Raw genomic sequence first — 16,420 nt, forward strand, 5'->3', positions numbered from 1 at the left:
AATGGGTAAAATTTGGCCCTAATCCTAAATTAGGGAATAAAGGGTTAAAAGTGGATATTTTGGTGTTCAGTGAACTTGTAGCAGTAATTTAATGGATAGTTCATAATTTTCCAAAGAAGAAAAAGGTTCTTGGGTTCTCCAAGGCTAAAAAGACACACAGTGCATTTACATACAAAAGTCTTAAAGGTTCAGTAACAAAAACAGCCTCTTTAATCTAAAGGTCTTTGAGAGGCTGGAAAATAGTTGCAGAAAAAAAAAAAAAAAAAAAATCAAGGTTAAAAACTTTGTTTTTAAGAAACCTTGAGTTACATAGGATTGAAGTGGAATTCAGAAATATGCTATGATAGTATAAAATATGAGCCCATTCCAACCTGATCAGAGTGCTTGAAGCAAGCGGTTTGTATCAGGGTTGGCTGTAAGCTCACTGGAGCTGTGATAGATGAGGCGTACAGGCGGATCAAGGATGGGATGGGGCGGAGAGAGACAGAATGAAGATGGACAGGGGAGAGAAAGGATGAGGCGGTTGAAGGTAAGCCATACCTGTCCAAGGACCCCCCCCATCATGCTCCATATGGCTTGGCCCTCGGTCCTCAGCTGGCCATTGACATTCTGCAGGTCCTCTAGAGACTCGCACAGCTGTGGCAGATAAAACCGCAGCAAGGCGGGAGATAAGATAAGACAAGGACAAGTTGGCCAGCTTAGTCTGTTACACACACACAGATGGATTTACTAACGTGTGTACAAATGTAAAGGTGTACACAAATCTGTGAACATCTGAATGCCCAATACATGCGTACACATTACAAAATCCAGGTTGACTTTAGGCAAACAGCAAATGTTACAAATCAAAACACTGCTGCGCGAAAAATAACATTTCTAACTATTAACAGATTCAGAGCCCAGGACACCATGAAATAAGGCATTACAGTTCCTGCGTTAACATCTGTCTCTTTCTCACACACACACACGAACACACACACACGCACTGTGGTGGCATTTCAGCATGTAGGGGCCACTCTCAGCTCCAGACAGTAGATAAGCATCAGGCAGGCGTTTGATAAAGACGATGATGAGAGGAAACATTGGAGAGGTGAAGTTATTATGGGTATGTGAAACGAAACTACAGAGAGCCGTCCCTTATCTCCGCTGTCTGTGAAGATGAGGCTCTATGAGGGGAGCTTGAGCTAACATTTAAAACAGTCTTCTCTCAACCACTCACTACAGATTAATATTGATGGATAAAGCGGTGGCTAACACATATTAATGCAATTACTCATATAGTTACATATCATTAATTTTAATTGTTTCTACAAAAATTTTATTAATACATTTAAATCATATTTAAACAGTGGCCCCTACAAGTAATCGGGCATTTAAAGTGACAGTTGAACCAAAATCACAAATTTTTGTCCTTGTTTTTTTTTTTTTCTGCTGTACACAAAAGATATTTTAAAGAACATTGGACTTCAGACTATATTTACTTTAATTGTATACACATACATTTTTTTGTCAATATATCTTCTGTTGTGTTCCATAGAAGCACAAACAATATCTATTGAGATACACTTACTGTTTTATAAAATTACTCATACATGAAGTCATCACAGAAATTTGAATTTTCTCATTGGTGACGCAAATGCACTGAAGTTTCCAATTATACAATGTTAAAAACATTGAACCAAACAATCCAATTAACCATGTAACATACTATATAATTCAGGATTATTAGACTTAATTTCCAGATGATTCAGTCCCTGCCTTAGACACAACTTTTGTGAATAAGCAGTCCTCTTTCCACAGATGTTGATTTCAATCGGGATCGCTCTCTAAGGTCGGCGTCGTGCTAATGCATGTTGAGTGCCGTAATTAACAACACACACTCCATTAATACCGCTTAATACATGTGGTGCAGAAAGATTGAATGCCACATTAACTCCTCGCTTTCTATTTCTCATTGGGCCATATGAGAAAACACCATCTACCCAAATCTGCTTCAAGAGATCATGTTTAGGAGGACTGAGGGTAGGAGGCAAATAAATAAGGCAGCACAGAACATTAGTTGCTGTTATAATAGGGGTTTCGAAAATGTATTTCGTGTTTTTTTTTTTTTTTTTTTTTTTTGGATTCAGCATTTAATTTTTTGCTTAGTTTTAATTTAATTGTTTATAAATATATTTGTATTTTGTTTGTATTTTCTGAACTTTATTTGGTTGGTTGGCTCCAATTTTTTTGATCCGTTTGTATTGTTAATTTTTCGTTGTTTTTGTTACTTGAAACAAAGCATAAATAAAATATAAATATTTGTTGAAAAACAAACTTGCCAACTAACTGAAGTTTAAGTTGAAGTAATAAAATCACTAAAACATGAAATAAAAACTAAACAGAAATATATATAAAAAAACAAATAATAAAAATAATAGAAATACAATTACAAAAACTTAAACTAAAGTAAAAACGAAAAATAAAAATGTTTAATTTTACTAAAATTATTAATTAAAATTATTTATAAATACATATATAGTAGCTTAAGTTTAATTTTTCCGTCTTTTTCCATTTTCGTTAACAGAAATATTATTCACTGCCAGTTTTCGTCTATTGAATTTACACTGACAAAAATAACCTTGTGTTATACAAGATCCTTGCTTTTTTATTCCTCTCTGCAGTTGGTCCGGCACAAAGTAGCTTAAAAGGAGACTTCACAGTTGTATAGTAAATGGAAAGACTGAAGCATAATTGGCATTATATAGTAGCTGTTTAGGAGCTTTTCCGCCTGCTCCTGTGATCATTTTCCAGCAGCGCGTTGTTATTTCCTGGTGTGCGTGCATCTGCTTAAGCACCAATGGCCAAAACAAATGTGCTATGGACAAGCGTTAATGAAAAAAAAACAAAAATATAGATGCTAGCTATAGCCTTGAGTGTCAATATTAGACGAACCTTGTTGAACTCCATGTGCAGCTTCTCCTGCTCAGTCTCTAGCTTGTCTTTAAGGTTCTTCTGCTCCACAATATTGTCCTGGATCTGAATCATCCTCATGTTCCGCTCTGAATACCAACAGACACAAACAAATCGATACTGAGATTGCTATCAGAGTACAGGAAAAAGTATATCAAAGGAAGACTGAGGGAGAAAGTGTAAAAAAAAAAAAAAAAAAAAAAGAATGCTAAGAGGAAAAAGAGGGAGACAAAGTGCGCTGATAGAGGATAGGCCTCCTGCTAGAACCTAATGGAGTGTGTGCCCAAGGTTACTTTACACATCTGCTCTTAACATCACTCATTTGAAGGGCAAGTGCCTAGCTGCAAGGCTTCAGAGCGGGATGCATGTCTCACGCTCACTGTCTGATACCGCCTGCTGTTCCGCAGACACATTCAAGTATGTTAAGGACAGCAATTCACATGCTGCAAATGCATCACTGCTAGTTTTGGCCATTAAAATGAAAAAGTGGAACATAATTACATAGACAGTTAACAAAGACACTTGGGACAGCTGACAGAATTGTGACATGTTTTTAAGTCTTCCCAATTTAAATATTCAAGCAAGCAATTTCAAATAATTCAAGCGCAAGACCACGCAAAAGAGAATTCTCAAGTTCTCTTTCACATCACCATGTGCTTGAACCAAATACATTTAAAAAGTCCAAAAGTCTTGGCGAGTATCCTCAAAACAGTTGTTTTTTAAAGTGAAAATAAACAGTTGAGAAAAAAACTGCATGTGTATCAGAATACTGGATATGTGCATAAGGCCTAATATACCTGCTGCTGTCTGTATCATTAATGATAATCAAACAACAAAAGACAAAAAGAGGAAATCGCTTAGTGCTATTGACTGAATAATGCATGTAACTCTAATGAGCAGTAATCTATATAGTTAAGACTGCAGTGTTGTTTCACATTTGACTGTTTACGCACTCATTATTTCATCTGTATCTTTGTTCTATCGTATTTCTTTGTGCCATTACTTGTTCTTTTTTTATAGTTGATTATTTACTTGTGAAAAGAAAAATGAAGAATGTACAAAACCCCAGAACATCTTTGTTAAGTTAAAACGTCTTGATGGATTTCTTTATTATATACATCCAGCTTTTCACTTGACAAGACATTCATTGATGGACTGGAGTCGTGTGGATAATTTGTAGATTATTATTATTTTAGTCACCTATTATGACTCAAAGGTCAACTAGATTTAGCTGTAGTATCGAAATTGGAATTGTTTCAAACCACCTACCTAGGTAGTAGTTAACAAAGTCTGCCGTGAGGGCAGGCTGCTTATGTTTACGCCGTCCGTCCACGCTTGCGCTGGTATCGGATGTGTCCACGGGGAAGATGTCTGTGCTGATACCCATAAGCTCTGCTTTACGCATCAGCTTACGGATGGCTGAAGCACTAGAGGTGAGTGGCCGGGGAAGCTTCTCTCGGGGCACCCACGCCTGCGGCCGAGTGTTTCGAGACAGCTCTGCTTTCGCTCTGTACTGCTGGAGCCGTGTGGTTATTCGAGCCTAGAGGTTGGGAAATCACAAACATCCAAAAATAAATAACGACTGATCATTCAACAGCCTGTCTGATGTATGGAAGTCAATGTCTGCCTCAGAGTAAAGCGGACCTGAGCTTCAGGTGTGAGCTGTTTCTCCCTTTCCTGCAAAGACACTTTGCAGTAAGACTGCAGGGCCAGATAGTTCTTCCTTTTCCATTTCCTGTCAAAGCGGTCTGCGTGCTGCTTGCAGTAGGCAAAGAATGGATCCGCAATGTCCTGTGGGTAAAAATGGATCATGACTTTAGAGACAGACTCCCACGTGACCTTAAATCTTGAAATATAGCTTGGTAAAACAGAGAAAAGGAAAAATCAGTAATGAATGACGTTGTTAATAATCTGTTTTATATTACTGTTATAATAAGGGTCCAATTAAAATTCAGACTGGATGAAATGCATAAACAGTCACTGTGAAATGGCGATAAACACAAATCTGTATTTATGTATTAAGGCAGCAAGCAACTAGATTGCTTGGCAACTGTACACAGTATACAGTGTAACACAGCCTCTCAAAACTAATTACTTTATTTTTTATTCTCTAAAATAGGGGTCTTCCAACTTTTTCTTACCAGGTACCCTTTGGTAAACAAATAGCTGTTACATTTTGTTGTGCAAAACTGATGATTAGCCTTGGCTATAATATAATGTATATAGCATCATATTAATGCATTTTCATAATTTATGATACCCTACAGAAGTTTTCAAATTAAATTAATCAAAAGTGATTAGCAAATGCAGTGAAATTATAACATTACAAAATATTTCTATTTCAAATAAATGGTGTTCTTTTGAACTTAATATTAATCAAAGAATCTAGAAAAAACATTCAGCAGCTCTACCATTTTAAACATTGATAAGTGTTTCTTGACCAGCAAAGCAGCATATTAGAATGATTTCCAAGCGATCATGTGACACTGAAGACTGTGGTAATGGCAGCCAAAAATTCAGCTTCGACATCACAGAAATAAATTACATTTTAAATTAGAAATCAGTTATTTTAAATTGTAATATTTCACCATATTACGGTTTTAAATTTTTACTTTATTTTTGATCAAACGAATACAGCCTTGAGAAGCATAAGTGTAGGGGGAAGAGGGGAGGGGGGGCGGAATAAATAACCAGAAATTTCGAATGATGTGTATTTTCCAAAGCCATTACAATGTACATCACATTTTTTTTTTTGCTACTTACAGTACTTAATATAATTTATTCTGGGAGGGACATCAGAACAATGGAACAAGTAGCTAAACTACGGCTTCTTTAGCTTGGTTGAAGTTAATTATTATTTTTTTAATAATATGGCATTATTAGTATAGTATTTTGTTTAAAATTATTATGAAATGCAACATGATTAACAGATCCTCTTAAGTTTGGCCATGGACCAACTCCTTTCTGCTGAAAAACCTGCTTGAAACAAATACTGGTCAACCTGGGTGTTCTAGATAGATTCTTATTTTGGCAATTCCTCAAGCAACCAATAAATTGGAAGAAACAAAAACAACAACAAAGAACACAATAAAACTGTTCAACGTCTTGCAAAACCCGAGTGATGTCTATTTGTCTAAAAGCATGAAAAAAAAGTAATTGGCTGTGGTGTAAAACCTACTTCTTAAAATGCGCACAACTTGGACAAATGTGAGGCAAAGGCTGAAGTCCTTAAGAACAACATCTTTAAGTGATTTGATTAAGGTAATTTCAAGATATTTCCCATCATCTCCAATACCTCACTATTGTTAACATGGCCGCAGGTTTCATATTAAGTGCTTGTGGGCTGTAGATCTTTCTAATGTACAATGTGATTGCGGGGGAAACGGGAGTATCTTCTGAAATACAGGCTCACGCTTTCTGGCTGTTGGGATGATGATGCCCAGCACTCCAGATTTTTATAAACCATCGGTGTCTGCATTCTCTGATAGCCATGATAAATAGCCAGTCACAAAAGGCCTGTAAAAATTCCCCTCCATTTTAAAGGACAAATACATTTTGCAGAGAATATGGGAGCTGAAGCTGGGGGGCAAGACAATGACTGATGTAAGGCTGGCGGGATATTTCCAGGAATGGAAGGGGACTGCAGATCTGCCTTTCTCAGAAACAGCTTTCTATGGAAAGGGAGAGAATCTTAGAACAATGTCAGCCTATTTCAGCAGTTTCAAATTTCTGCAGCTGAGACGTTCGCAGCAAGTTTGTCTCGCTGAGCTCACATCTCTTCGTCACAAGCATAGCATTTCACCCCCTCTCTCGAGGGCAGATGGAAGCACAGCCATTTTCTGTCATCCACAGAATCATTTAGGCTTAAGGTGTCTCGCTGGATGCTATCAGCCCACTCACCTGTTGAAATGAGGCCCTTTGCACAGCTGACTGGATTAAGTGGATTGCATTGAGTAGGCACTTTCGCCAGGGTTTATCAGCGCCGAACGCCACCATCATATGATTCTCCAACATGGACTGCATATTTGAGCCATGAGGCTGATGGTCTGTGACCATGGCCTGGGCTAGGAATTTGTTCAACTTGATGACCTCGTTTTTCTGAGGCCTCTCTTTACGCTTAAAGATATCTGTTTGATGAACTCTCGCACATGCACTTCAAACGTGCATTTGAAAAACACGTGTTGACACAGAATCAGAATCTTCTTAAAGGAGATTCATTCACCCTCAGGACATCCAAGATGGAGATCAGTTAGTTTTTTTTCTAAAAGCTGAAAGCTAACTTTTATACCATATATAAGTCAAATGGACCATTATTATGATATTTTCCATGATGATTTTGTCATTTTATAACTTGGTTACCCCAGTCCTCATCCATTTTCATTACAGTAAGAAGACTGGCCAGAATATTCTTTAAAAATGCACCTTTAGTGTTCTACAGAAAGAAGTCAGTCCAACATATTTTGGAACATCTGTGGGTGAGAGGTAAAATGGATATGAGGATTTGTATTTATTTATTTTTTTTTATAGAGGAATCCTTGAAAGAGTTAGATAAGAGCTGGACTCTAAACATTACAAAGCTGGCATCAAGTTGGAGAAAAACATTAAATAATGCCGTTCCAAGAGGATGACCATACACTAACCTCTTCTGCAGCAGCTTCAGACAGCAGCCCTTCTCGTTGAGCACACGTAACGTGGAAGAACGAGCGGCACATTCCGGCATCACAGCTGATGCAAACACCTGTTCGAGCAAAGCGTGCGTCTTCGCACAAACTGCACTCCTGTAAACCATTAACCCAATCAGGACATTGTGACAACAGCAAATGACAGAAAAACATGACGGAAAACTTTAGAACATTTGCCAACTTTACATCTGGTTACTTCCCCTCTAAAGTCTTGGGATTATTTCTATTTTTGCAAAGTCAAGAAAAGTAAACCAAAAGCTGATTGTGTAACAGCTTTAATATGAAAAAAAAGACCATTATAACAATCCCACATACTGTATAGTTCTATATGTAAGATAAAGTGGACAACGAGTCTCTAAAAGCCCATTTGACTTTCTCCAATTACTGGAGTTCAAAATTAAAATAATAATAGCCTTTCTCTAGGAGTAATTTCTTTTCACATGTACAGCACAAACCATTAAAGAAAGCCTTTCAAGTGCTTCTAAAGTAATTTGCTTCCCAGTAAAAGGAACCTCTTCTGACTTACTGACACATAAAATAATGTCAGATAGAGTAAATGTCAAAATGTCTACAGTCGACAGCAATTCTTGGGAGGGAAGTGAAAGACGCCCTTTGCTCCGAAAAGGAAGTCAGCATTTCACATCTTTTATTTTTTTTTTTACAGTATTTCTGATCAAATAAATTTAACAGTCTGGTGCATTTTTGCTGTTGAGCAAGTTGATCAGTAGTGGTTGATGATCGTGATCAAAAACTGATTAGCATATTGGCTTGCCACTATTAATAACCTGTTCTTGAGGTAATGTTAATTTATTTTTTTTAGCTGTCTGTCATAAGTAACTTTTAGTACTTGCCTTTGCTCCATACTTTGAGTAGTTCATTTCTGTGAGAGTTACAGGTCGCAGCTTGTCGATGTCTCCAAATGCAACCCCTGGAACGTAAAGGGCACATACCACGTGCACCCACCTTCAGCAGAACAAAACAAAGTTGAGCATTCAGCCATTATATCTATTTTTACACTTATCATAGTATAAGGACAGTTCTTTATTCACTTCATGTGCTGAATAACAAATCGTATGATTGTAATGACATTAATTCAGAGGTCCACCATTGGCAGAACAAAGCAGCATCTAGTTAATGGAAGACTATTAACTATTCCCTGAATAAATGCTATGACCCTTAAGGCATTCAGTTACAGGTTCAAATGTACTCTAACTTGACCAGTCGGTGTGACAAAATTTCAAATGCAGACTTTAGGAAGGAGAATCCGAAGTCCAATATAATGATATCCATCTTTGGTGAGCGCACGCTCCACACTTTAATTTGCTGTGTTTTTCATGCTCTAGTGAAGTAGCAAATTTGGGTGCAGGCGGGCTGAGGAGCACTATCAGTGATAACGTGGCTTGAGTCTTCACGCTTCAGACGCCTCTCTCTTCCTCTCCCTCCTAGCCAATTCAACCACTTTTTCTCTCCTTCACTCTTCCTGCACATACCTGTGCCTCTTCAAGTATTACTATTGAGCATTTTTCCAGCATCTTATCGCAGAGGGTGGAATAAAAACTTTTTAACAAATATAGAATAATTAAAGGAGTAACTGAAGCATGAAAGGTGTGACAGGGATGGCTGTGCCTTTAATGAGTGTGCTAATGATGATAAAGGATAATATCAGACCAAGCATCGGTTAAAACTCACCTCCCCGCATCAGTTTCTTTGAAGATGCCGTCCTGACTGGGACAGAGCTCACAGCTGGGTGTGACGCCATTCTTGCACGCGTCACAGAACCACGGTTCTGTCGAGTTCTCTGAGGCTGAGCTCATGATAGAGTCACTTTCACCATCGACACCATAACAACCTGAGAAAAAAAGAAAAAGAAAAGAAAGAAAGGTTGTTTCACAATTCCAAGAACGTAAAGAACGGACTTGTGTTCTCATGGAGAACGGTTTTGCCAACTTTGGCAAAGAAAGAAACATCAATACTTCATGATAATAATAATAATTTTTAAAAAGTATTGTTCTTTTTAAGATTTTTTTTTGTTTGATTGTTTGCTTGTTTTTTGTAAATCTGGCAGATTATTTTTTTGGAAGAAATGTGAAAATGTTGCAAGGGCATTTTAAAATCTAAACTACAGCAGAAAATAACCTTAGTGCTAAGCTGCCTGATGTAGCAAGCGTGCATGAAAGAATGTCAAAAAAGGAAGAAATCTAGAGCACAGAATGCTTTTGTTGCTAAAACTTTTTCCCAGACAAAGCTAATAAGGCCATTTGATCAAATTGTAGCATTACAAGTCAAAGATGGAAGCATTGGGCCAACGAAAGCATTTTAATGCTGTCCCCTTAATTTCCTGAGCTTGCCAAGACAATTACTGTGCTGATCAGGTTACAGTACCATGACGCCTATTACACTCAGCAAACGTGCTCAATGCCACCAATAAGTGCAGCAATCAGCTCCTTCTCAACACTGCAGAGATAACGTTCCTCTTCCTAATACAGCAAACCAGCCCCCGGGCATTGAAGAAATGGAGAGAGAGACAAGCAAATAAAAGTTCAGGTACTTTGCATACTCACCACAAAAGACCCAAACAGCAAAATGTGCAGAGAATGCTTAAACATGGCTTTTCTCTTGAGTCCCAAACGGCAGGCTAAAACTTCTAGGTTTGTGGTGATAAACACAGCAGAACTTGGGAGTGGTAGAAATTAAAGCTGAGGTGGAAAATTAGGGTGTGCAATTTCGTAAAGTAAAATATGCTTATGGTTGCTAGAATCATCCAGGTCACTTTTTCCAAGAGGAAACACAGGTAACCCTAGAGCATGTGAAGAGCACACCACCAGTGGGAGCAAATAAGAGGCTTTCGTATCCTCATCTTGCAGTCATTTTGAACCAAGCCGTAATGGGTGCCATTACGATGCCCAGCCTGACGTTTATTTTCTTAAAGAAAAGTATTATGGGAACACTGCTGGCAACAGTTGGGTGCGTATTACTGACTGGGCTTTGAACCATGGGGCTGGAGCTCGCAATGATCAGTTTGCTGGTTTAACGGACTTACTGCTGAACCGTCAAACAAATCTCCGATGTTCCTTTTGAACTCAGATACAAAGCTGGACCTGCTAAGCCACAGGGTGCTGGCTAATATGAGCTAAGCTGGAAAAAAAGTGATGACTATAGGAGAGCTTCATAATCCCTGAGGAGAAGATTATCCTTGTCAGAAATGACGAGCTTGGCAGTTAAAGAGCGACCTGGGGAAGGGTGGTGACAAAATCAAGAGGAACGCTTTTAAGATTTAATGGAGGAAGGTTCGAGATTGGCTTCAGAATGAGTTAACAGGCTAGGCTGGTGTGTGTATGTGTCAGAGTATAACTGAAATCAGACAATGAGGCAAAGACTGCTGGTATTGTGTATGTGTGTGTGTGTGTGTGTGTGTTCTTCATCAATCTATTCATTAGGTGTTCAACTTCACTCTTATGATGTGCAAACAATGATGGTATGCAATCATTTATCAGCATACTATAAAAATGACAGCGAGTTGGTTTATTTGCATCTCTAATAGCCAAAGGGAACAAAATAACTTAATACAGTTCTGACTTCAAGCAAATTAATCCTTGAAGAGATTGTGATATACTTGCACAAAGGTCTTTAATTTATTTTTTTTTTTTAATTCTGGAACCCAAAACCAGTCATAAGGGTCAATTTTTCAAAATTGAGATTTATACATAATCTGAAAGGTGAATACATAAGATGTCCATTGATGTATGGTTTGTTAGGATATGTATACAATATTTGGTTGAGATACAACTATTTGAAAATCTGGAATCTGAGGGGTGCAAAAAAAAAATTGAAATATTGAGAAAATCGCTTTTAAAGTAAAAAAATGAGCTTTATTATATTTAATATAGGAAATTTACTAAATATCTTTATGGAACATGATCTTTCTTTACTTCATATACCCCAGCAACTTAAGACTGGTTTTGTGGTCCAGAGTCACAAATATGCTCACTTATGGCGCTTTTCCACAACACAGTACCAGCTCGCCTCGACTCGGCTCAACTGTTTTTTTTTTTTTTGCGGGGTGGGGGGGGGGTTGTGTAAAAGCTGTACCTGTACCTGCTTCCAGATACTTTTTTTCATATCACCTCCATCGAGGTTCTGAGCGAGCTGAGGCAATACTAAAATGTGACGTGAAAACACGGCAGATTGCTGATTGGTCATAGAGAAACGTCACTATTCACTGCGTCATCAGTGCACGCGCCAGACGGAGTATCCTGAATAACCCCGCCATTTTTAAATAGTTCTGCTGCCCTCAGCCTCTCCTGAAACAACGTTTGTCTTCTTGCTGTGAGAAACAGCCATATCCCAAGGATCAAAAACAGCATACACTCGATTTCCTCCATTGTCCTGTGTGTGTGGGTAGCGGGTGTGTGTCGCGCAGAAGATTACTCACGGCAGTTTCCTGCGGCGTCGCTATGATGACCAGGTACTATTGTGGAGGTACTATCTACAATGGAAAACACAGTGAAAAGCGAGCCGAGCCGAGTCATGTCGAGTTGAGCTGGTACTGGTAATGGAAAAGCGCCATTACGCTGCATTGATCAATAATACAATAAAAACAGTAATACTGCAAAATATTATATTACTATTATTATTATTTATTAATTTTTTGCATTTGAATATATTTTAAAATATAATTTATTCCTGTTATGGCAAACTAAATTTTCAGCTTTCAGTCTTCATTGTCACATGATCCTTCAGAAATCATTCTAATTTGCTGATTTGGTGCAGTCTTGTCCATATGATTGTTGCTCTAAAGAACAGCAATTATTTTAATCTTTAAAACATAACAATGCAAAAGTAATTGTAACAATATTAAACTCCTTACTGTCACTCTTCATCATTGCTCAATAAATATTTTTTTAGAATAAGTAAATCTTATTGACCCCAAACTTTTAAATGGTAGCATTTCTTTTCCAAGAAAAATCTCAATTATTTAATTAAAAATAAGTTGTCAAAAATGTTAAGTAAATAATGATTTGGCTATGCTATACCTGTGGCTATAACTACTGTATTTTAAAGTTTATTGTAAGACTCTGACCACTTCTAAAAAAAAATAAAAAATAAATAGTCAAAATTATAGTAATCAACAACTCAACTTTTACTTCATATTGAAGCCAGAACATTGATTTAATATGAAGTTCTTTGACTCTTTCTGTCTTTGTCAAATGATTAATGAGTAAACGTTTAGCGCAGTGATGCATTTCAGTTATATTCACTCCGTTTCTTCCCTAAATGCTATATTTTTCATCCAGGATGAAGTCGATTTATTCAATAGTTCAAATATTAGCCAAGTCAGCATGCAAAGCAGGATCACAGAGAGGAACAACAGAATCGAGTTGGGGGGATGGCACATGAATGAATGAATAGGGCCAATTAAAGCTAAAAGACCTGGCAGATGAGAAAGAGAGAAAGGAGGTAAAAGCTATGAATGGCAGATGCTTTGATGTAAATCAGCCAAACTGATTCACAGTTACTTAAAAAATGCCTTTTGAAAACCAGCACTCTCTCTCTAACAAAACAATACAATCATTTTCATAACCAGCAATGCGTGGAATAAATCATTTCCTCATTAAGAGGTGAGTGAAAAGAAATTAAATGAAAAAAATTCAAGGTTCTATCAAACCAGATAACATTTTAATTTAATACTTGTTTAATTGTGAAGCTGGTTTTGTATTGGGACGAAACCAATGTGATTCAGCTGTTCTTCAGCAAAGCATCTTTTTAAGAACAAAGGCTTGCATTTGCGGGTTTATTCAGCAGTGTTTGAAATGCTTTGTTTCAATAGCCAATGAAAGTCAAAAGTATTTCACTACTCTGGCATATAGCTATTGTAGCTAACACATTACATACTTAAAAACAAAATTTTTCAGGCTTTCATTCCTTTACAACATTTCACAATCTGATACTTTTTATTTAAACCAACTCAAACTATACAGTTCAATAAACTTCTGAAGCACCCCGGGATTAAGGGCATTTCTAAAAGCACAACGGTAAAATGTTTTTAGGTCCTTTCACATCCTTTCCAAAGTCCTTTTCCAAATCAGGACTTTGACTGGGCAACTCTTAGACTTTAAATCTGATTATTTTTAGACATTCAGATATGAACTTGATTCTGTGTTTGGGATGATTGATCTTCTGCATCACCCAGTTATACTTTAACTTGAGGTGACACATAGATGGCTAAATATTCTCAGTTTTGATTACATTATGCGACACTGAGACTCATTCCATGGAAACTATTTAGAAACAAGAACAGACAACAGAAGAACCTCAGTTACTTTTTTTCACCACACTGTAACTTATTCTAGCCAAGAAGCACTAGGCCTAAAGTGTCAGTTTGGTACCTTGTAAACCCACAGGCACACCATCTGAGGCAGAGAGCCACAACCCAGCAGCCATTGCAGGTTCATTGTGATAATACAATCCACCTTGAAGGCAAGTTGAAACTTTAACAGGAGCAAGGGAACAGTTCTTATGGTCTGAGGACTGGAAGATCAGATGTTTTTAACCTTGAGCAAAATACTTAACCTGAATTTAGCAATTAATGTGAGTTCTTCTACCAGGTGCACCAATGTAAAAATACATGTGCAAAGTGGTTTCAATACATCCTGGTACATTCCACATAGCAAATACCTGCAAGCAAAACTTTTTTTAAATTCTGATGAGAAACATATTCATAAAACTAAAGCAGTTCAGCACACAAAGCCTCTCACTGTGTTCCCAAAACATAGACCTATCACAAAAACTGTCATAACACAAAATTAAATAAAGGCCTTTATTCCTGTAACCAAATACACAGCTAAAAGCAAAACAGACTAGTCTCCAATCATTTGTTTTAGACTGGTTTGGACTAGACCAAGTTTTAAGAGTAAAGAAGTAAATTTCCAAAATACACTACATCTACTGTACATCAAATGTACAAAGTTACAAATGACATTATATTATACTAGGAGCCATTCCAATTCTTATATATATATATATATATATATATATATATATATATATATATATATATATATATATATACACACACATATACATTCTATTCCGTTAATGAATTAATTACTTTTTTTTTTTTTGAGAGTGAGATTAACTGTGTTTTGTTGTATTTGAGACTTGTGAGGCTTTGTGAGACTGGTCGTTTATATGACAACATGAAAAGAATTAGAAGTATAACTAGGGCTGGACGATTATGGCCTAAAATCAAAACCTCGATTAATTGAACATTTTACCTCGATTACGATTAATGAACAATTATTTTGTTTCTGGTTTTTTTTTTTTTTGCCCTCATAGTTCACTGAAAAGGTTTGTACTGTAAATATGATTGACTATTAAAGGTGAGATATCAGCAATCTGACATCGTAGCTCACTATCAGCAGTTATTTTATCTATGTTCATAACATTCCTTACTAGGGTTGGGTATCGTTTTAATTTTATCGATTCCGATTCTTATCGATTCCTAGTTGCGATTCCAATAAGATAAAAAATCCAATATAAAAAGAAATTGTCGAACATTTAGATGTCAAACATGTATTGTCTTTTTACAAAGCATTATGTTGTAGCTGAATAACGAGCAAAAATCAGCAGCCTACAAAACACTGCAAGAGTAATTTTTGCCTGTGCTTTAAAAAAAATACCATTTCAAAAACAACTAGATTAATATAAATTTCAAATATTAAAATGTTAAAGACAAGTTAACAGTCAGTAATAAGATAGGAACAAACAAATCAATTAGCAATATCATAAATACAACTAAACAAAATTCCAGGTACAGAAACTGTAATTAAAAGTTTTAAAACACTGCATAGTTTTATTTTTATAAATAAAATAGATTAATCAATTAAAGTTATTAAATATATTTGGTCAAGATCAGTGAATGATTTTCTTTTGTTAATTCTTTGATTAACATTAATGACAGGCAGCGCGTTTAGTAGGCTGTTGTCTCTTTAAGCAAAAATACTGTACATGTGTTTTCTTTCTCATCTGTTTACGTTCAGGTAAGACAAAAACAGCTAAGTTTATGATGATATACTGATGTAGTTGTCTGTATATTGGTCGACAAATATGAAAGAAGTCAGTTTCGACTCGGAACAACCTTTTCTACAGCTGAAATACACGGATCAGTCCGAGAACGGACACAGACCGGGAACCCACAGCGCGACGCCGACCACTGCTCTCTGTGCACGCTTGAAATGCACGCGTCTTATCGAATACCCGGTTCTTGGAAATTTGGAATCGGATCTAAAATGGAACCGGTTTTCGATACCCATTCCTATTTCTTATAGATTATTGCTCGGTGTAAGAGATAAATAAAGATCAGATAAAGATAAATTAGCACAGTACCAGTACGAGTGATTGCTTGTGTGAATTAGTCATACCGTCTCTATATTATTGTGAAGCTGTGGGTTGTAAATAGCCTAGTTTCCTTCAAATGTAGAAAAATATGCTATAAGTTTTGAGATTCTAAGCTACTTCAGTAATAAATCACAGGACAGCGCTGACAACTAGTTTCTGTTTTATGTTTGTAGTTTATTTAGAATATATTTAATTATCCCACAACATACTTTAATATCCACTTGGGGGTGCAGTTAAACAGTTTATCAGGAACAATCAAAGCTGACTTCCAAACAAATTTTTTTGGCATCAATACTCCAGTCACACAATCCTTCAGAAATCCTTTTAACAATCTTATTTTCTACAAAAAAAAAACATTTATTGTTGTTATTATTATCATTATTATTATT

The 16,420-nt window shown here is 36.6% G+C and overlaps 1 protein-coding gene across 2 annotated transcripts in view; it reads right to left on the reverse strand.

Annotated features, from left to right (window-relative positions):
* The window catches only part of LOC132145436 (PHD finger protein 14-like), a 101,144-nt gene that overhangs the window by 69,518 nt on the left and 15,206 nt on the right, over nt 1–16,420 (reverse strand). For both annotated transcript variants that reach the window (XM_059556474.1, XM_059556475.1), the window contains exons 5-11: nt 9,324–9,483; nt 8,486–8,597; nt 7,593–7,730; nt 4,597–4,743; nt 4,222–4,492; nt 2,935–3,041; nt 541–636 (exon numbers count right to left, since the gene is read on the reverse strand). In XM_059556474.1, the coding sequence (XP_059412457.1) occupies nt 541–636; nt 2,935–3,041; nt 4,222–4,492; nt 4,597–4,743; nt 7,593–7,730; nt 8,486–8,597; nt 9,324–9,483 (1,031 nt within the window). The remainder of the gene's footprint in view (nt 1–540; nt 637–2,934; nt 3,042–4,221; nt 4,493–4,596; nt 4,744–7,592; nt 7,731–8,485; nt 8,598–9,323; nt 9,484–16,420) is intronic.

Source organism: Carassius carassius, chromosome 8 (genome assembly GCF_963082965.1).
Source record: "Carassius carassius chromosome 8, fCarCar2.1, whole genome shotgun sequence".
NCBI classification, from domain to species: domain Eukaryota; kingdom Metazoa; phylum Chordata; class Actinopteri; order Cypriniformes; family Cyprinidae; genus Carassius; species Carassius carassius.